Here is a 22,386-nt window from a genome sequence, read left to right on the forward strand (position 1 = left end):
TAAACTAATTTAAGTTTGTTGGTTTAATTAAAATAGGCATATCCTTAAGAGTCATCAGCATTAAATACGAAATTTTTATTCTACCAGGGATTACTGAAGGTCAAATAAGCTCATGTTATCTCTGTTGCGGTTTGTTAGCAAATAGATGACTTAAAATGATGGTTAATTTTGCCTGTCTCAAAGTTTTCATGGGTAATTGTTAAGATAGTTTTCAAAATCTTTTGGTAACCTGAAACTTTAAAGTTTTGCTTGGATGATAAATTGGGACTGAATTCATTGGCCATCTAGGTCTTTTCCAAATAGGATAAAGTGCTAAAGCACTGATTACTGAATGTAGGTTTGTGCTTTTGATTACTTATTGCAAAGAAACAAAGGATATTTGGGTCTGTTGGGAAACATGCTGTATGCCTAACAATTCATAAGTTTGCTATCTAAAGAATTCTGCTCACAATTGGTTATTATTTAGTTTTCACTGGAGATTAAGTTTCTAAGAGTCACAATTCTACTCAATGTAATTAACACTTAAGGAAATGAAGCAACTCTGTATGTGTAAGAAAAACATAATAGAAATACATTTTTGTTGAAGGTAAAAAAAAGTAATTTTGAGGGCACCTGGGTGGCTCAGGTTGGTTAAGTGGCTGCCTTCGGCTCAGGTCATGCTAAAGGTCCTGGAATTGAGCCCCACGTCAGGCTCCCCACTCAGCAGGGTGTCTGCTTCTCTCTCTTTCTGCCTCCTGACCCCTGCTCATGCTGTCTCTCCCTCTCTCAAATAAATAAAATTAGAAAAAAAAAATTACAAAAATTAAAATTTTGTCCTAAAATGACACTGGTTGTTTGGAGAGACATGGCTTTGGCCAAAATCTGAATGCAAAGGAAAGTTGTAGAAAGTTTTGAAGGGAAATCTTTGGAAAGGAATTTTATGCCTGGTCAGGACAGACTAAGGTTGAAATGAATGGATTTTATTATTTATTTAAAAGATTTATTTATTTATTCATGAAAGACACAGAGAGAGAGAGAGAGGCAGAGACCTAGGCAGAGACCTAGGCAGAGGGAGAAGCAGGCTCCATGCAGGGAGCCCAATGTGGGACTCAATCCCAGGATCACGCCCTGGGCGCAAAGCAGACGCTCAACCACTGAGCCACCCAGGTGTCCTGGAATGAATGGATTTTAAAAATACACTGGTGTAAGTTTGAAATCCTTCTTTCTCTGTTTAAAAAAAAAAAAGAAAAAAGAAAAAAAAAGTTTTCTTGGATTGTTGGTCTGCTCTTGATAAAATATAAACAATGTTTTTCTCTTTTCTATGTCCAGGCAAACCAGTTTCTATGTTTTTGTTTTTATCAGGTCTTTAGTGATCTGTAATCCTATTTAGCATGCATTTTAAAATTTTCTAAGGTTTAACATACTTCTTCAAGATTTAAATCATGAGGGTGGCTCAGCGGTTTAGCGCCACCTTCGGCCCAGGGCATGATCCTGGAGACTGGGGATCGAGTCCCACATTTGGCGTCCTGCCTGGAGCCTGCTTCTCCCTCTGCCTGTGTCTCTGCCTCTCTCTCTCTCTCTCTGTGTCTCTCATGAATTAAAAAAAAAAAAAAAAAGATTTAAATCATGAATGAAATCTTTTTGACTAATTAGGCTTCTTCATATGGTATGCTGGTTTTGGTACAAGGTCATCACTCAATATTCTGATTATTAAAGTGTTCTGTGTCAGAGAAATAACTGAATTTCCTTGTCAACTGCATCGTAACTCACATCATTAACAATGTCCATTTCTGAGTTTTTGTCATTTGTAATTGATCTTATTCTCTTGCAAAATGAATTCCGTCTTCAAGGAGATTCATATAAAGGTCTTTTTTTGACAAATACAAGTATTTGATATCTTTAAGATCATAAAACTGAAATGCATTAAGAATTTCCAGAACTAAAGACTGCAAACAAGAATTAGTAACATGTGACTAAATGAACTGAAAAAGATAATTATAGCTTTTTTTTTTTTTAAGATTTTATTTATTTATTCATGAGAGACACACACACACACACAGGCAGAGGGAGAAGCAGGCCCCATGCAGGGAGCCTGATGTGGGACTCCATCCTGGGTCTCCAGGATCATGCCCTGGGCTGAAGGTGGCACTAAACCACTGAGCCACCAGAGCTGCCCTGACTATAGCTTTTGACTCTTCTTTGAAACACTGCTGATTCTCTAAATGTTTACTTTCCAGATTAAGGAAACTTTCCCTTAAGATATCTATGACTTAAAGAAATATGATAAAGTATTCATTTGTGAACAAATTGAAGCATTTAACTTTTCTCTCCACCTGAACCCTCTGATACTCAAAAGGTCTAAGTATTTTTTCTTCCATGGCAATCATGGTCATTTGCATAAGTTCAAAAGAATCTATTTTCCTGGGCACCTGGGTGGCTCAGTGATTGAGCATCTGCCTTTGGCTCAAGTCATGATCCCTGTGATCCCCAGGTCCTGGGATGGAGTCCCATATCAGGCTCCCCACAGGGAGCCTACTTCTGCCCCTGCCTATGTCTCTGCCTCTCTCTCTGTATCTCTCATGAGTAAATTAAAAAAAAAAAAAAATCTATTCTCCTTGTAACAGAATACCATTGGAAACACTGGTTAGTTTACTAAGGCTTTGACTGGAATGTCATATTTGAGAGAGACATGCATAGACTCAGAACCAAATAGTTTTCAGGAATTGAGGTTGACTTATGAAACATGGAGCCTTTTATAAAGCCCATTGAGAATGCTGCCTCATACCTTTGCTTACAGAGTTCCCAGTACTCTTACCAGGTTAGTAAAAAATGTCAATTCCTGGCAGGTGCAAGAACCTCAGGATACTTTGGGGATCTCATGAAGAGAAATTCACCCAAGTTTACAGGTATTGCAGGCATAACTGATGGCAAGAACGTGGCTTGGCTTCTGGCCAAGAGGCTACTAAAAGTTCAATCTAGATTCCTTATGAAAATTCCAGCAGCAGATTTTAAAAGATCTATACACCAATCCCTATCCTTGCTGAGCTTATGTAAATAATAAGGCCAAGTTTGTTCAAACTGAACTTGTTTTACAAATTAGTCTTAATTTGGCCACCTCTGGAAATAATGATGATTTTTAAAGAGAAAAATTATGTTTCAATAACCCACCTTTGAGGATGTTAAACTGTCTTTGAATGTTCGTTGTTTGCCTAAACTAGACAACTTGTAAATTTCAGAGAAACTGCCACAATAGCTCATTTATAGACAATCTTCGTGCTGGTTATTCTGTGGAAATAATAGGACCTCCGTGGTATATGCTTATTTGAACAGGTGCCAAATAGGATTGATTTCCCAACAACTGTGTAGCTCAACTATCACCTTGACCAATTCTGTGTGACTGTGATGACAAAACTGCTCCTTAAAAAATGGAGCATACCCCACTTCATGGGTTTAACTACGGACTTGGGGGGAAATGGATGACCTTCCCTTCCCTATGATTGCATTAGATGATACACTTACCTCCTGAGACATGTTTTCTCCCCCTTGCCAGTGATTCCTAATAATTAGGATACTGTTAAGGCTAGACCTCAAACAAAGAGGGCTTCTTGATGGTTTTATTCCTTATATTTATCCCAGGAACTCTCTCTATTGATATAAAATTGCAAACAGAGGCTTTAGCTGAGCATACAACAGCTATCTTTAACCAGACTCAACCGGCAGATTGAGTTTCACCCACAAAATCAAAAGGTGGCCCTCCAAAACTGAATGGCCTTTGATATTCTGACTGCAGTTCAAGGAGGCCCAGAATTAGATGGCTAGCTCCTAACAGGGTCCAATGGCTATTCGGCTCTAACTTGTGTCCATAGCTTTCTCCAGGCTGGATAGGCTGCTGTACTATGGATTTTGCCTGGATGCATGGACACATTATTAAAACGACTACCAACCCAGCTAACCTTCCAAATTTAAAACAATGTGGATATGTTCTGTGTTTCATTGGTATGACCACCTAGTATCTATCATTGTTCCCTTCTTGGGATTGGATGATGTTGTTTGGCACACTGAAGCTCTTAATAAGTAAACAGTCTAAGTCCTAAATGACACTCAAAATAGCATTTCTCTAATAAATACTTGAGTAATACAAATGCATAAAACAGTTTTACAAAATAGAATGGCATTAGATGTTTTAACTGCTGCACAAGCTGGAACATGTGCTATGGTAAAAACAGAGCAGTGTGTATACATTCCAGATTACCACAAAAATATTTCTGAGTTTCTAACTGATATGAATATTCAAATTGGTCCTTTAAATCAGCCCTCTCTTTCCTTTAATGACTGGTTAAACTCCTGGACTGGAGAAGTTTGTCAACTATCAAAGGACTCTTATTTGGGCTTCTCTTTTTGTTAATTTTTTTTTTAAAGATTTTATTAATTCATGAGAGACACAGAGCGAGGCAGAAACTAAGGCAGAGGGAGAAGCAGGTTCCCCACAGGGAGCCCAATGCAAGACAGATCCCAGGACCCAGGATCACGCCTGAAGGTAGACACTCAACCACTGAGCTACCCAGGCGTCCATCTTTTTGTTATTCTAATCATGTTTTGCTCTTTTGTCTTTCCACCAGATGCCAAGACTCCATTACTGCCATAACTTCAAGCCTATAAATGATCCTGTCATCAGAAAGAGATCCAAACATATGGTCTCCCTTGGTATTACCTGCCTCTACCTTTTTGGGGTGTGTGTGTGTGTGTTTAAGATTTTATTTATTTATTTGACAGAGAGAAAGAACACAAGCAGGGGGAGAGGCAAGGAGAGGGAGAAGCAGAGGGAGATCCCAGCCTGGGATCAAGCCCTGAGCAGAAGGCAGATGCTTAACTGACTGAGCCACCCAGGTGCCCCTGCCTGTATCTTTTGTAACTTCTATATATTTAAGCCCCCAACTGACCAATGTTGATTCTTAGATAGGGACATCTTTGCTCCCCTATTCATCTGGAAGAAGTTACAGAAGATGAGACCTTCCACCTTCAGCAATCTTAAAGATTTAAGAGTCAAAATTTTTCAAAATTTTTTGTTTTCATGTGGAAAACAAAAGCAAAAGAAAAAAAATTAAATTTCCTTACTAAGAGCCCTTTGATAAGTCCTTGAAACAGGCAGAGTGACATTCCTCTAGGAACTCAGCTGCCTCCATGTTAGTACTTTGCTAAGGGCAAAGGGCAACCTTAGTCCGACCCCCACCCACGTCCTGTGAGTCTACTTTAACATATAAAATTTCCTTTGGAAACTTTTTACACAGAATGAATAAATCACAGGAATAAAAGGGACTTTGGGAATAAGTTAATGCAGAGAAAATACAGTTAATGATACTGTAATAGCATTATACAAGGATATACAGTAGCTACACTTGTGAACGTAGCAGATACTGTAGAGAAGGTGAACTGCTACCTTGTACACCTGAAACTAATTTAACACTGTGGTGTCTCTCATGAATAAATAAATAAAAATCTTAAAAATAATAATTTAACACTGTGACTCAACTATACTTAAAAAGGGGAGGGGGATAAACTAAGATCATGCTAACACACGCCATGTCTAAAAAGATTTTCAGCGTTCATGAACAAATTGGCCTGTTCCCCTTATCCACAAAACTCAAAAACAGAAGCTACACAATTGAAAGAAAAAAAAAAAAAAAAGGCAGCCTGGGTGGCTCAGCAGTTTAGGGTCGCCTTCCGCCCGGGGTGTGACCCTGGAGACCAGGGATCGAGTCCCACGTCAGGCTCTCTGCATGGAGCCTGCTTCTCCCTCTGCCGGTGTCTCTGCCTCTCTCTCTGTCTCACATGAATAACTAAATAAAACTAAAACTAAAAAAAAAAATTAAAAAAAGAATCAGAAAGGAAGGGGACATCAGGACAAAGACCTCGAGAAATGGAGAGGGAAGGTGCACAAAGAAGTTTTTAAAGAAACTTTAAATTCAACTGGAAGGGGCACCTGGGTGGCTCAGTGGTTGAGCATCTATCTACCTTTGGCTTAGGTCGTGATGCTGGGGGGGTCCTGGGATCTAGTCCCGCACTGGGCCCCCTGCAGGGAGCCTGCCTTTCTCTGGTGTCTCTCACGAATAAAATCTTTAAAAGATAAAAAATAAAAAAATTAATAAATTCAACTGTAAATGCAGGATAACAGAGCAGAGAGCTTCAGTCACAAGTTTCCTAAGCATCGTCTTAGCACCCCAGAATTCCCATCCTCAAGGACTCTCACAGAAGGAAGATATAATCTCAGAGCTCCTCCTCCGAAAAAGGATAATACTTTTCAGTACTCCTTTTCACAGGTGTGCTCAAGGAAAAAAAAAAAAAAAAAAAAAAAGCCCGAAGTGCCAACTTTTATGCAACTTGCAGAAAAGGGGGCTGCGGATGAGTCAGGTTATCAGCAAACGGGAATCCGGGATCCTTCTGGGAGTGCAGCTCTTCGGGCCCCGCCGCCTTTCGCACCCCAGCTGACAGCACTCTTCCCGGACGCCCGCGCGCCCCTGCCCAGAGGCCGCCAGCCTCCCTCCCAACCTTCGCCCCCCGAAAAGTCCTTCACGGCCTCCTCAAAGAGTTTGGCCTGGCAAGTCCGCTGAGTGCGCCATCCCTTACAGAATTAGCCAGGGTTGGAAGCTAGGCGCGGGAGAGAGAGAAACCAAGAGTGCGGGCGGCTTGGGGAGAGGACGAGGCGGAGCAGGGAGGCCTCGGCCACGCTGGCTGCGGCGGGAGGCAAGGGGCGGACGCGTCAGCCGGGGCGGCGCTCCCACGCCCGCGGCGGGGCGGACAGAGCCCCTCAGAAACAGACCCTCCTGAGGCGAGCGTGCCGCGAGCGTCGCGCCGCCGGAGACGCGCGGCCTCCGGACGCCGCGCCGCCATCCCGTACGGGAGCGTTTCGAATCCCCGCCCGCCAGCCCGCCCAGCCGCCTCTCGGGGCCGACTCTCCCGCCCCCAAAGCCCGCACACTCACCGCGCGCGCGCGCCACCCCGGCGCGGCCGCCCGCCGCCCTCCGCCCTGGGCGCGACCTCCGCCCCGCCCCCCTCCCCCGCCCGCGCCCGGCCCGCGGACCGGGCCCCCTTGCGGCGGCGCCGGGGCTACGTCACGGGCGCGTGCGCTCTCGGCGCGCACGGGCAACGGCCGCCGCAGAACGTTACCCGCGGAGCGTGCTGGTTTCCTTAGAAACGGAGCCAGGCCCGGGGCGGCGGCGGAGAAACGTCGGCTACAGGGGCGCCCCTAGTGAAGCCAAGATGCCGCCTAAGGGAAAGGACAAAAAGAAAGGCAGGAGTAAAGGCAAAGACAAGAAGTAAGGAGAGGCCACGCTGGGGTCCCCTCTCCCTGGGCCTACCCTCCGGGGATTCGGGACTGGACACCCGCGGCACGCTGGGGCTGGCCAGCTGGCCAACTGCCCTCCTCTTGTTCTCTAGGCTTCTGAAAAGGGCAGCCTTCGTTGTTCAGGAATTCCCCAAATGCACGCCAAACCGTACTGCTCCAACCTAGACACTGGAGTGTGAGATTTGGAACCCTGAATAGTTTAGACGCAGCCCCTGCCTGTGTGTAATGCGTTAACGATGGAGGCAGATAAGTTCCCACCGAAGAATAGAATACAGGACCAAATGAAATAGGTGCTAGTGAAGAAACCAAAGAACTGAGAATGTGGAGGAAGGGTCGTGACACTAGAAGTGAAGATCAGAAGGTCGGGACGACATGTCTTGGATTGAAGGTCCTCTAGACCAGCGCTGTCCGACAGGGTAATGACCATGTGTGGCTATTAAGTTAAAATGAAATTTAAAAATCAGATCTAATGTACTAGCCACATTCCGTATGCTCAATAGGCACATGTAGCTGCTGGTGACCATTGGACAGCCTAGGTATAGTACATTTCCATCACCACTGAAAGTTCTCTTGGGCAGTATTGCTCTAGATCAGTGGTTCTCAAGTGGGAGCGATTTTGGCTTCTGGGGACATTTGACACTATCTAGAGACATTTTTGGTTCTCATCCAGGGATGTGTGCAACTGGCATCTAGTGGGTAGAGACCAAGGATACTGTTAAACATCCTGCAATGCACGGGACAACCCCCATCTACCTTCCAAACAAAAATATCATTTGGCCCAGGATGTCAGTAAGTGCTAGACTTGGGAACCACTGCTCAGGACTATTATCTTCTCTAGGATAGCACTAAGCATTAGTCACCGTATCTTCAGCACCTAGCAGAGACTTTGGAACGTAGCGGGTGCTTATTATTTGTTAAATAAACAAATCAAGGTGTCTGCTTGTGTATGCTTCAACTTGAATCTTTTTTTCCCCCCCAGGGGAACTATGCTCTAGGTTCTTCCCCCCCCCCCCCCAGCTTGAGAGATGTTTGTGATATAGTTGAGAATATCTTGAACATCTAGAAAATTTCTGCATGACTGGAGTAGTTCCTTGGGCCTTTTGATGTATTCTTTTTGGTTCAAAGGAAAACCTAAAAGATTTGAGCAAATTAGGTAATTGTTCAGATTTCCCCAAACTAGTCAGAACCCCTGAAGTAGGTATTGCTCTAGCAACTAACCCTTTGTAGGCTTGGGGTTGCTGCTAAATTGCCCTTAAATCTATTGGGTGACTCTAGTGGTTCATTAAAATCATACACTGTGGGCACCTGGTTGGCTCAGTGGTTGAGTGTCTGCCTTTGGCTCAGGTCATGATCCTGGGGTTCTAGGATTGCATCAGGCTTCCCACAGGGAGCCTGCTTCTCTCTGCCTATGTCTCTTCCTCTCTCTCTTAAAATATTTTAAATATTTAATAAAATTAATATTTATTTATTCATGAGAGACACACACACAGAGAGGCAGAGACACAGGCTTTTTAAAATATTTTATTTATTCATGAGAGACACAGAGAGAGGCAGAGACATAGACAGAGGGAGAAGCAGGCTCCATGCAGGGAGCCTGACATGGGATTCCATCCTGGGTCTCCAGGATCAGGCCCTGGACTGACGGCAGCGCTAAACCGCTGAGCCACCTGGGCTGCCCAATAAATAAAATCTTTAGAAAAAAGAATCCAGCATCTATCACTATATATGGGACCATAAGGTAATCCCAAACTTGTAAAGTTTATAAAGTAATTTAAGAGGGTAATACATGCTCAGAAGTACAGAATGTTTAGGAAACATGGAAAGTCAAAGTAGAAGACAAAAATCACCTGTAATCCCATCATACAAAGATAACCACTATAATCATTTTGAGATATTCTTTTTCTCCTTCATAAAATGGTAGCCCATTATACACATTTATTTGTACCTCCTCCCCTGATGTATTAAGTATTCTTCCAGAGTGTAATTTTTTCTTTTTTTTTTTTTTTTACATAATTGCATAGTTTAGCACTTTAAAAAAAAAGATTTTATTTATTTGAGAAGGAGAGAGAGCATGAGCAGGGGAAGGGGCAGAGGGAAAGGAAGAAAGAATCCTTAAGCAGACTCCCTGCTGAGTGCAGAGCCCCATGTGGGTCTGGAACCCAGGACCCTGAAATCATGATGTGAGCTGAAGTTAGATGCTTAATCAACTGAGCCACCCAGGTGCCCCAGTCTTGCACTTTTTAAAAGTGCCAAGGGCTTATCATATTCTTGGAACTCACTAGAATATGTTTTCTATTTTTGACTGTGTATCTATGGTACACTGATCAACAATGAGGAACATTGAGAGTAACAGACTTCTTAGTCCTTGGATTTTTTTAGTCCTTCTAAGTCCTTGATTGTCTTATGAAAAATTCTAGCTGCATCAACTGTTCTGATCAGCTTAGACCTTATACCTTCAGGGAGCAATTGGAGGATTATAGCAAGGCAGCCTATCACTAAGTGCCTAAATCATGCTGGAAAGGGAGGTCAAAGCTACAATAGACAAGAGGGTTGGAGGTGGGGTTGCCCTTAATTTGAAGAGAACAGATGGTGACAGTGGGAATGGAGACAGATGGAGGGTGATAATACAGAAAGATCCACACATAAGTATGTGTGAGAATATTTAGGGTTCAAATACAAGTAAAGTCTTACTTATTATCTAAATATTTATGGGCATCCCTGGTGGCTCAGTGGTTTAGCACCGCCTTCAATCCAGGGTGTGATCCTGGAGACCCGGGATCAAATCCTACGTCAGGCTCCCTGCATGGAGCCTGCTTCCCCTCTGCTTGTGTCTCTGCCTCTCTCTCTGCATCTCTCTGTGTCTCTCATGGATAAATAAATCTTAAAAAATTTAAAAAAATTTTTATGTATCCATTGCCTACTGTATATATGGGACATTGTTTTGTTAATCCTCGTATAATCTTTATTTTGAAAACCTTTATCCTTTTATCACTTTAACCTTTGAAGCCATACTTTATTTTTATTTTTAAATTTTCTTTTTACCTCTGTATACCTGATTTTGGTTTGTTTCTCAGGCATCCTTGAAGCCTGGTACATTGTGGCACCAGCTGATAGAGTATTTAACATACTTGTCCTAGTTACTTAATCTTTTGTCCAAGGTCTAGCCAGAAAATCCCTCCCCCAAAAAATCTAAAACAAAACCAAAAGTGGGATTGGGGTAGGTGGAAGATCACAGAACAATGGATTTACAGTTACACTATGAATGTATCATCATGCAGAAGGGGGACTAAGGTAATAGATTTGTAGGAGTGAGAACCAAGATCTAAAACTGAGTGAGTAGGAATAGAAATGACAAATGTGAGAAAAAGAAGTAAATGAAAAAATGTATGAAATGAATTTTACTTGTGCCTTTCCTCTTTGTTTTTCCAGTCCTTTAGAGTTATGCTCCAAAGCTCCCCTCTGCAGAGTCACCCAGTTAACCTCCTGTATCATAAATATGTATTTCTTATTAACTCATCCATCCAACAATATTTGTTCATATATGCCAGGCAATGCCAACCAAAACAAATAGTAGTAAAGGGAAAAGTAAAATTCTAATAAAGAAATAGTTATATGCTGTCAATGTCCTTCTCTTGTAGGAAGATAATAAAAGCTGATGAGTCTGCAGTGGACAGAGCCAAGGCCAATGCCTCCCTTTGGGAGGCCAGGCTGGAAGTCACAGAACTCTCTAGGATTGAGTATCGTGATACTTCCCGGAGACTGGCAAAAAATAATGAGGACTTAAAGAAACAGCAGTATAAAATGGAGAAAGACACAATGTCTGTATTAAGTTACCTGAAGAAGCAGGATCAGGAAAAAGATAATATGGTAGGTAAGTAGAAACCCTCCAAGCCTCGATAACTACCTCTGTCATACTTGAAGCAGGATGTTATTTCTGAATGGCTTTACTGTTAGAATAGGCTCTTTTACTTTCAGCCCTTGTCTCATTGTTTTCTTGTTTGAAACAAAGATTGAGGGTCATACGGGAACATTATGATCCATTTTATTTTAAGAAGCACATAGGTATATGACCTATATGGTTGGTTTTTTTTTTTTTTTAAGGTTTTATTTATTCATGAGAGACAGAGAGAGGCAGAGTTAGGCAGAGGGAGAAGCAGGCTCCCTGCGGGGAGCCTGATGGAGGACTCAATCCCAGGATCCCAGGATTATGACCGGAGCCAAAGCCTGATGCTCAACCACTAGCCACCCAGGTGCCCCTATATGTTTTTTTCTTAAGATTGATTTATTTATTGAGAGAGAGAAAGAGGTGTGTGTTCACACAAGCAGTGAAAGAAGGACAGAGGGAGAGGGAGAGAGACTCTCAAACAGACTTCCCTCTAAGTGCAGAGCCCAGATCCAGGGCTCAGTCTCACAACCCTGAGATCAAGACCTGAGTCAAAATCAGGAGTCTGATCCTCAACTGACTGAGCCACCCAGATTCCCCTGACCTATATGTTTTTTGATATTGATAAATACTTTTAATGATTTATAAAGCAATTCATTGATAATCTATGATCACATGATTATGAACCCAGCAAGTGTTGAGAGTAAAGCTATTATATTAGATCTGGAAGAAAAAGGGAAGGGAACTACTATTTTGGAGACCCTATTTTGTGCCAAGCACAATGCTAGGTACTTTATACCTTTCTTATCTCATTAAAGACCTTTAAATAACCCCATGTAGCTATAATATTGTCATTCCCATTTTATAGATAATCGACTCTCAAAAAGGACAGATACCCATTTACACTATACCTGTGTGACCCAAAATCACACAACTAGTGGATGTTAAAGTGGAATTTAGGTGTAACTTCAAATTCTTCTCTTTCCCATATGCCTCTATAAGTCCCATGATTATTACTTATATATATGCTTATTGTCTCTTTTCCTGATTGGAATGAAACTTCAATGAAGTAAAGAATTTGAGGGCTTTTTTTTTTTTATTGTTGGTCAGTGCTACAATTCCAGCACCTAGTACAGGCATGGCACATAGTAGGCACTCATTAAAATATTTTTTTGCATGCATGAATGAATGTCTTATGAGTGTGCTGATACCTTGAAAAAGTTAATACCAATCAAAACTAAGTTCAAGATGATAGTGAAAGCTTATTACAGAAATCAAGCAACTGAGCATTTATCTTGATTTTGTGAATTTTATCATAAAGTAATTTTTATGCATTACTGTTATTTTTTTTACCTTCTTTCCTAAGCAACTTCCATTTTAAAAATACTCTTTCAATAATAAGCATTATCAAAATTGTCTTCTATAAAGTATTATTCTAAAGTAAGCTTTTAGGTAAAATAATTTTCCAAATTCATTACATAGAAGCTTCATGGCCTGTGTTAGCTGATTGCTGATCAATGTCACTTCTATTTCCTGATTCTCATCTGCCTTTGTGTATCAGAGGTCAGCATCTGGCTATAGCAAATAACATAATTTTCTCATAATCATAGATGCCCATTAAAACCAGAGACTGTCTTGGGAGGAAGAAGTAGATTCATTATATCCTATTTAACTAGCTCTCCTATAGTTTTGTTACTCATTCTCCTGTATTCTAGAACTGTATCATTAAACTCTACTTAAACTTAATAGTCTAATTTAATTTTAGTTATAGAAATATTAGAAACATAATGTGTTTTGGAAACATATCTTGAACAAAATTAGGAGATTTTCCTTAAGAGTGTATTTTTGTACTTAAGCCTTTGTTCAGTTACAAAATAAATCTAATTACATTTCACATCTGTCCTATATATTTCATACTTGTCCAATGTGACTTAGAACTGTCTCAATTTATATCTTAGAATTTTTAGGTTTTCCTTAAACTAGTCTCATTACAACAGTATTTCACTTATGTATCCTCTGATTCTATAACCATGACAAGGAGTTAGTTTAAAAAGCTACGCCTGGGTGGCTCAGCAGTTAAGCGTCTGCCTTCCAGCTCAGGCGTGATCCTGGAGTCCTGGGATTGAGTCCCCACATCGGGCTCCCTGCATGGAGCCTGCTTCTCCCTCTGCCTATGTCTCTGCTTCCTCTCTCTCTGTGTCTCTCATGAATAAATAAATAAAATCTTTAAAAAAAATTAAAAGCTACTCAGGTTTCCTACTAAACCATACTAGCATTTTTGTACAAATGATTGATTCCAAGACTGGAGCAGGGAAAGTAAAGGATGAGCCTGGAATATCTGTGCAAGAAAGTAAGTAAAAAAAAATTAAAAGGCAGGATAACTAGCTGGGCTCAGTTGGTGGCTCATGCAACTCTTGATCCCGGGGTTGTGAGTTCAAGCCCCATGTTGGATGTAGAGATTGCTTAAAAATAAAATCTTAAAAAAACAATTTTAAAGGGCACAGGCACTAGCTTGAAGGGGCTCCCACTGGCCAAACCTGAAACAATCAAAATAAATGATAACAATAAAAGATTATAATCCATTGAATAAAATAAGTCCATGAGTGCATATTGCTAACAAAATATTATATTAATAAATAGGGGAGAAGGGAAAGCTTTTCCTTACAGTTGAATGTAGTAAATTATTAAATTTCCAAAGACTGATGGAGCTAAAAAAAAGTCACCAGGGATCCCTGGGTGGCGCAGCGGTTTGGCGCCTGCCTTTGGCCCAGGGCGCAATCCTGGAGACCCGGGATCGAATCCCACGTCGGGCTCCCGGTGCATGGAGCCTGCTTCTCGCTCTGCCTGTGTCTCTGCCTCATTCTCTCTCTCTCTCTGTGACTATCACAAATAAATAAAAATTAAAAAAAAAAGTCACCATTCAGCATTATGGTAATAACTGATTTCATTAAGAATCATCAGTGGATGCTAAAACGAGTGGTAAAAGTCTGATGAACAGAAGGATATTTGCATAGCCTCAAAATATCTTTCCATAAATCACTTAGTAATTACAAAAGGAAAAATTGTAACTTTTAAAAAGAATTTTATTTATTCATGAGAGACACAGAGAGAGAGAGGCAGAGACACAGGCAGAGGGAGAAGCAGGCTCCATGCAGGGAGCCCAATGTGGGACTCGATTCCAGGATTCTGGGATCACACCTTGAGCCAAAGGCAGACGCTCAACCACTGAGCCACCCAGGTGTCCCTAAAAAATTGTAACTTTTAAGTAGAGAAACCAGGCAGACATAGTCTTAACCAACTGATGAAAATTAACATCAAATACCTCATGATGTAATTTACTAAAAGGTATACATCATCACTTAGATAATATATGCCTGCCAAAAATGCATAACCTGCAACTGCTCATGCAGAAATATCAGACAACCCCAACTCTGGCTGGTATTCTTCAAAACTTTTGAGACACTAAAAGACAAAGACTGAAAAACTGATTATGGAGACTAGGATACATGACAACTAAATGTAATGCATAATCTAGGATTATATCCTGGACCAGAAAAAGAAAAGTTGCAGTAAAGGACACTACTGGGACAATTGGTCGTAAAATTTTAATATGGACTATAAATGAAATAATAGTTTTATTTCAATGTTAAATTTTCTGATTTTGGGATCCCTGGGTGGCGCAGTGGTTTGGCGCCTGCCTTTGGCCCAGGGTGCAATCCTGAAGACCCGGGATCAAATCCCACGTCGGGCTCCCGGTGCATGGAGCCTGCTTCTCCCTCTGCCTGTGTCTCTGCCTCTCTCTCTCTCTCTGTGTGACTATCATAAACAAATAAAAATCTAAATAAATAAATAAATAAATAAATAAATAAATAAATAAATAAAATTTAAAATTTTTTTTCTGATTTTGATAACGATTCTGTGCTGCTAAAAGAATATCCTTTTTCTTAGGAAATACATTCTGAAGCATTTACAGGTAAAGGGCCATGATGTCTTAAACTTATTCTCATATTTCTACATTGAAAAACTGAAAGAAAATATATATCATGTATATATTCATATTTTAGATAGATCTATCAATGCATACATAGAAAGGGAAAGCAAATGGGGCAAAATTGGGTGAAATATATAAGAATTCTTCATACTTTTCTTGAAACTTTTTTTCAAAAAAGTTACCCAGAGGGGCGCCTGGGTGGCTCAGTGGTTGTGTGTCTGCCTTTGGCTCAGGTCATGATCCTGGGGTTCTGGGTTCGAGTCCCGCGTTGGGCTCCCTATGGGGAGCCTGCTTCCCCTCTGCCTATGTCCCTGCTTCTTTCTGTATGTCTCTCATGAATAAATAAATAAAATCTTTAAAACAAAAAGTTACCCAGATAAGAGATACGCAAAACTACAGTGAAATATTACTTCACGCCTATTAAGATGGCTACTACTATCAGAAAAATTGAAAATAACAAGCATTGGAGAGGATGAAGAGAAATTGTAGCCTTTGTGCACTGTTGGTGAGAATGTAAAATGGTACAGCCATTATGGAAAACAGTATGTAGGTTCCTCAAAAAATTAAAAATAGAATTACCACATGATCCAGCAATCTGCTTGTGGGTAAATTTCCAAAAGAATTTAAAGCAAGATCTTGAAGAGATATTTGCACACCCATGTACATTGAAATATTCACAGTCAAGAGGTGGAAGCAACCCAGATGTCTATTGATAGATGAACGGATAAAGAAAATGTGGTATATACATATAATAGAATATTATGTGGACTTTAAAAAGAAGGAAATTTTGTCATGTGCTAGAGCATGGATAAACTTCAAGGGCATTATGCTAAATGAAATAAGCCAGTCACAAAAGGACAAATACTGTGTGTTTCCACTGATATGAAGCATCTGAGGCAGTCCAGATCATAGAAATAAAAAGCAGAAATGTGGTTGCTAAGGGCTGGGAAGTAGGTAGGAGAAGAAATTAGTGTTTCTTGAGTATAGAGCTTCAGTTTTGCAAGATGAAAAAGTTCTAGAAATCTGTTGTGCAACAATGTGAACATATGTAACACTGCTGTGCTGTGTTAAAAATGGTTCAGATGGTAAATATAGTGTTTTTTACCACATACAAAAAATAGTTACACAGGCAACTCTGATGATAGCCAGGTTTCAGAACTGGCAATAGCAAGTTAAGGACATGGAATATGTCCCCTTTTCTCTTCTTTCCAGCTTACTCTACATTTCCAACTCTATTGGTTTCAGTATTATGTGAAAACTAGGCTACTTAATAAAGGTAGGATACAGAACAATTTCTTCACCTTCTTGATTCTGTATTTCCAACTTCTATAGATTGAAAAACTGAAACAGCAATTGAATGAAACAAAGGAAAAAGCCCAAGAGGAGAAGGAAAAATTGGTGAGTTATCAGGGTACACTAATACTTTTACTTACTGGGTGGTCAGGTTTTTGACATACTCAGATATTTAAGACACAATAAGAGTAACTGAATAGGTCCTTGGAGTAGTTTGGTGACCTTAAAGCTCACATAGTTGATTGTACAGAAGCTCAAAAATAACATAGAATTATGTTTTTGTAGAAAATGATCTGGTAGTAGTGGTACTACTGAGTTTGTCATTCTTTCCAGGCTTTTCAGTGGACAGAGGTAGGAAATATATATTTTTAAAGACTATATAATGAGCCCATATCAATATTTTCAATACAGATGCAGGAGTACAGAGTTTATTACTTGATCTGTCTCCTTTCTCCTTCACCAAAGGTTCTGTTTTGTTGTTGTTGTCATTGTTGTTTTTACAATATAGTGATAGCAAATTAATATATGTAGTACTTTTTCCATTCTGTCTGTATCATCAGAATTTTTTTTTTAAAGATTTTACTTATTCATGAGAGACACACAGAGAGAGGCAGAGACATAGGCAGAGGGAGAAGCAGGCTCCATTCATGGAGCCCGATGTGGGACTTGATCCTGGGACTCCAGGATCATGCCCTGGGCCTAAGGCAGACGCTTAACTGCTGAACCACCCAGGCGTCCCTCATCAGGAAAGTTGATTTCAGCTTTCCTTTTATCTACATCAGACCAGTTGGTATTCAAAACTGTACCACCAGACTCTGTAAATTATTTGATCATGTCATATTTTGCATCATCAGACCCATCTAAATATGCTGAAATAATTTGTTTAAAGCTGCATCTCCATCCAACTTTTCATTTTTTTCTTCCTCTTTGATCTCACTGACCAATTTATCCCAATTTCTTGTATAATAAGATGATGATGCATATGAGTTCTTTATGTCTGCTATGAACTGTTTTGGTTTAGGCACATCTTGCCCCTCTAGCTTTTCCTATCTCACAGCCTCTGTCTTTTTCATTTTAATTTCGTTTTTTTTTTTTTTTTAAGATTTTATTTATTCATGAAAGACACAGAGAGAGAGGCAGAGACACAGACAGAGGGAGAAGCAGGCTCCATGCTGGGAGCCGGATGTGGGACTTGATCCTGGGACTCCAGGACCACGCTCTGAGCCAAAGGCAGACGCTCAACCACTGAGCCACCCAGGTGTCCCTCTTGACACCTTTCAATTCAGACAGTAAAATCAGGATCTGCACTATCTAATTCCTGTCCCCCTAGAAAAGTTTCTAGAACCACAGGATAGGGTTTTCTTTTTTCATGGTATTCACATATCTGTTTTCCCAGCATAGCAATGGAATTATTTGGATTAAGTTCAAGGGATTTCTTTAATCAACAACAGCATCACAATAATTCCCAAGAAGAGCATGACAATAAGCTCTTTGACAATAATATTGTGCATCATCTGGTTTCTGTTCCAAAGCCTTAGTCAGCTCTCTAATGCTGTCTGGGGGTTCTCATTAATCAGAGTAGCTGAGAAGCTCTGGAGAAACTTCTGGACTCTTGCAGGTCATGCTGCAGCTGCTGCCGCCATCCCTAATAATCACTATTGCTGTTAGAGCTGCTACCGTGCTGCCCAAGGGGGATACTTACCCCAAAATCCTGTTCTTAATGATATCAGTATAGTTGAGTAGTTACTTCAAACCTCAATACATCAACGGTCACAAAGTACTATTACCAATAATTATAGCCAACATAGATTAGCAGAAACAGTTTAAGATTTTATTTTTTTTAAGATTTTATTTATCCATTTATGAGAAACACAGAGAGGAGACAGAGAGAGAGAGAGGGAGACAGAGAGGCAGAGACACAGGCAGAGGGATAAGCAGGCTCCATGCAGGGAGCCTGACGTGGGACTTGATCCTGGGGCCTCAGGATCACGCCCTGAGCCAAAGGCAGCACTAAACCGCTGAGCCACCCGGGGTGCACTAGTTTAAGATTTTAGGGGGGCACTCCCCCCTTGGGATATATACCAGTAGGAATCAGTGATCAAATTACATTACCATTTGAAATAATTCCTCTGAGTTTATGCCACCAACTCAAGAACACATTTTGTTTTGAGTTTTAGAAGTTGCTTTTAAAAAATTAGATTGTGCATCTACAATTTTGTAATTATATAATTACATAAAATATGTGGCTCCTAAATCAAATTGATCAAACATGTTGTATTCTGAGAAATCTAACTACCGTCCATTCACAATATACCAGAGTATATGGTCAAAAGAGATTTTTTTGTGAACATGTTAGGTGAGAAAGGGTATTTCAGTGTATTTCGATTTGCATTTTCCTATTATGAGCATTTTTTCATGTTTGGAGGTCATTTGCATTTCTTTTTGATATCTCATTCATTTTATTTTTTTATTTTTTTTTCTCATTCATTTTAAAAATTGTGTTATTCACCCTTTCTTCCTGCCTCCTTTTTTTCCCTCTTCTCTCCTTTTTTTTTTTCCTTTTCTACTCATCCTCCTCCTTCTTAGCCTTCTCTTTGTCCCTCTGCTCTTCCTTCTGCTTTTCCCCAACTTCTTGACTTATTAGAGATATTGGCCCTCTCTTTATCTCTTCAAAAATTTTAATTTAGGGTTAGGGATGTTATTTGTCTTTCTTACAAATTAAAGATTTGTTTAGTCTTTTCACACCTCTTTTTAATAACTATCTGCATTTTCTATATCAGATAATCTCATTTGAGAATTTTTTTTTATTCAAGGCACTTGGTATCTTCTAACAAAAAGTAAAACTTTATGGAAAAATAAAAAGGGGAATATTTCTTCAAAGAAGAGAGACAAATGACCTAAGGCTTCAAAGGGAACATGACTGTGTAGGGCTTCTGTTCTTTTTTTTTTTTTTAAAGGTTTATTTATTTATTTATGAAAGAGAGAGAGAGAGAGGCAGAGACACAGGAGGAGGGAGAAGCAGGCTCCATGCCGGGAGCCCAACGTGGGACTTGATCCCAGGACTTCAGGATCGCACCCTGGGCCAAAGGCAGGCGGTAAACCGCTGAGCTACCCAGGGATCCCCTTCTGTTCTTTTTCCTAACTCACTTACCTGTTTTTTTGCATATAGGAACAAAAGTATACTGTGCAAATAAATGAGCTGGAGGGACGGTTCCATCAAAAAGCCAGAGAAATTGGCATGATTCAGACAGAGCTGAAAACAATAAAACAATTCCAGAAGAGAAAAATCCAAGTGGAGAAAGAATTAGATGATGTAAGTTTCTTTATTTCTTTAAATAAAGGAAATTAGAATTAACTACAGGTATACTTTGGAAGTATTGCAGGTTCAGTTCCAGAGAGCCACAATAAAGTGACTATTACAGTACTATACTTATGTGTGCAAGAGCTTTCATAGACATTTACTCCTGTGAGAAGGTAAAAGACTCCCTTTGACATTCTAGAGATTATTATTATTATTATTTGTGAGAAAGTGGAAGACATAATGAGTGTTGCACTGGGTGCAAGTCTTATTTCTAAGACTTTTCTAAGCATTGATTGATTTTTTTTGTGACCAATTCTTAGCCAACACATCCTTTCACATCAGCAATAATTTTTTTATTCTTTTTTTTTAAGATTTTATTTATTTGTAAGAGAGAGAATGAGCAGAGGGGAGGGACAGAGGGAGAGGGAGAAGCAGACTCCGCACTTAGCAGGGAGCCTGATATGGGCTCAGTCCCAGGACTCTGAGATCATGACCTGAGCTGGAAGGCAGAAGCTCAACCAACTGAGCCATCTAGGCACCACCACATTTATCAGCAATTAAATCTTTGGAGTGACTTCAATAAGAAACAAATTACAGGGCAGTCCCTGTAGCCCAGCAGTTTAGCGCCACCTTCGGCCCAGGGCAAAGTCCCACGTCGGGCTCCCTGCGTGGAGCCTGCTTCTCCCTCTACCTGTGTCTCTGCCTCTCTGTGTGTCTCTCATGAATAAATAAATAAAATCTTAAAAAAAAAAAAAAAGAAATTACAGTTCTTGGGAATTATAAGGGGCAAAATAGCAAAGTCCTAAAGGAAAATAGGTTTAGACTAATGAAAGATGATTTTAGAACATTTTAGAAGGCTCTCTGTTAAGGGTAGGCAGGATGAGAAAAACTAAGTACTTTTAGAAAGTTTCTCTGACCTTGCTATGCTTTTTCTTTTACTTCCCATCCCCTCAGCTCAGATATAGTTTTTTGCATTAATAATAATAAATGACATAGGTGAGTGCTGGGCATAGTAGATTAAATCAGCTTTGTGACTTTGGGCAAGTTGCATAAACCTCTCTATACTTTGGTTGCCTAATCTGTAAATTGAGGATAATAAAGGTTACTCACAGGCTCATACAGTTGTTGTGAGGATGAAATGAGTTCATATATTTAAAGTGCTTAAAATACTGTATGGCACATAAGTGAAAATTATATTGATAGTGGCATATAGCTCTCTGCAGATAAAAGTCCTGATTTATAGCATTTGCTGATTTCCTTAGTATGAATACTTTTATTATGGCCAATTTCAAGTACCAATTTTAAGTTTCAACATGCTAGCAAAATTCCTGGTATGAGCCCACTGCAATGTGCAGCTGAATATTGTTGCTATTACTAGTAATAGCAGTATATTACCAAACCTAATATAATCTATTTCAGGTAGTGGAGGGGCTAAAAGTTTGTGCTCTGAAGCCAGACTGCTAAAGTATACTGTTTTTACTACTTGGGTATCTTGTTAAATTTCTTCTTATGAAACATGGAGGAGAGAGTAATGGTATCAACTTTAAAGGGTTATTGTGAAGACTAAATGAAATAATGTTTTAAATGCATAGCACTGGGCACCTGGGTGACTCAAAGGTTAAACATCTACCTTTGGCTCAGGTCATGATCTCAGGGTCCTGGGATCAAGTCCTTCATTGGGCTCCCTCTGCTCAGTGAGGAGTCTGCTTCTCCCTCTGACCCTCCCCTCTGCTTGTGCTCTCTCTTTCTCTCTCTCATGCATGTGCTCTCTCTCTCTTTTTAAAAAAGAGATTATTTAAAAAATAATAGAGATTATTAAAAAATAGTTTTTAAAAAAAGGTAAATGCATAGCACTGTATGGTAAATATTACCTGCTGTTGCTGATCCTGCTGCTATTATCACTGCTGCTAAAATTATGATTATAGCTATTAGTATTATTAAGGCCCTTCCACCATCCCTTTTAGTGCCTCTCACTCTTGAGCATGGTGTTCTCTGAGCATGCAGTGCCCCTCAAGCTCTCCTTGGGCTACTCAGAACCCTATTTAACAAGAACAAGCTTTGATGGGAAACCAGAGTTCCTGCATCTTATTTCTTTTTTTTTTTTTTAATTTTGTTGAATTTTATTTTTTATAATAATTTTTACTTATTTATGATAGTCACAGAGAGAGAGAGACAGGCAGAGAGAGAAGCAGGCTCCACGCACCGGGAGCCCGATGTAGGATTCGATCCTGGGTCCCCAGGATCATGCCCTGGGCCAAAGGCAGGCTCCAAGCCGCTGCGCCACCCAGGGATCCCCCTGCATCTTATTTCTGTTTACCTTTTAGCTAATTGCCAAATTGAAACAATATATGAGAAATGAATTAAGTTGGATAAGATAATGTAGTGTTCAAAATCATAGCCTTCAGATCCTAGTTCCACAGCGAATAACTATCAGATAGTTATTTGGATAGTTTGTTAACTTGAGTCTCAGACTCTTCACTTGTAAAATGTGGCTGCAATATCACCTGCCTCCTTTTAGAGATGTTATATGGATTAAATAATGTAATGTGTGTAAAATACTTAGGACAGTCATTCCTTTAATCCCCAGTAAGAGTAGT

At 40.1% G+C, this 22,386-nt stretch overlaps 2 protein-coding genes across 11 annotated transcripts in view; one reads left to right on the plus strand and one right to left on the minus strand.

Moving 5' to 3' along the window:
- The window catches only part of ENTPD5 (ectonucleoside triphosphate diphosphohydrolase 5 (inactive)), a 52,249-nt gene extending 45,216 nt beyond the window's left edge, over positions 1–7,033 (minus strand). For 3 of the 4 annotated variants that reach the window (XM_072839305.1, XM_072839306.1, XM_072839302.1), the window contains exon 1: positions 6,959–7,033. The gene's annotated coding sequence lies outside the window, so the exon portion shown is untranslated. Of the gene's footprint in view, positions 1–3,498; positions 3,625–5,991; positions 6,094–6,603; positions 6,744–6,958 lie in introns of those variants that run through there. The other variant, XM_072839303.1, reaches the window with a different exon arrangement.
- A 62-nt stretch (positions 7,034–7,095) lies between these two features.
- BBOF1 (basal body orientation factor 1) overlaps positions 7,096–22,386 on the plus strand; it is a 55,607-nt gene continuing 40,316 nt past the window's right edge. The window contains exons 1-4 of one of the 7 annotated variants that reach the window (XM_072839283.1): positions 7,096–7,737; positions 10,960–11,188; positions 16,528–16,593; positions 19,658–19,801. In XM_072839283.1, the coding sequence (XP_072695384.1) occupies positions 7,694–7,737; positions 10,960–11,188; positions 16,528–16,593; positions 19,658–19,801 (483 nt within the window). In that variant the 5' untranslated portion in view covers positions 7,096–7,693. The remainder of the gene's footprint in view (positions 7,738–10,959; positions 11,189–16,527; positions 16,594–19,657; positions 19,802–22,386) is intronic. The other 6 variants (XM_072839282.1, XM_072839285.1, XM_072839288.1 and 3 more) reach the window with 6 other exon arrangements.

The sequence above is a fragment of the Canis lupus genome, chromosome 9, assembly GCF_048164855.1.
Source record: "Canis lupus baileyi chromosome 9, mCanLup2.hap1, whole genome shotgun sequence".
In the NCBI taxonomy this organism is placed as follows: Eukaryota; Metazoa; Chordata; class Mammalia; order Carnivora; family Canidae; genus Canis; species Canis lupus.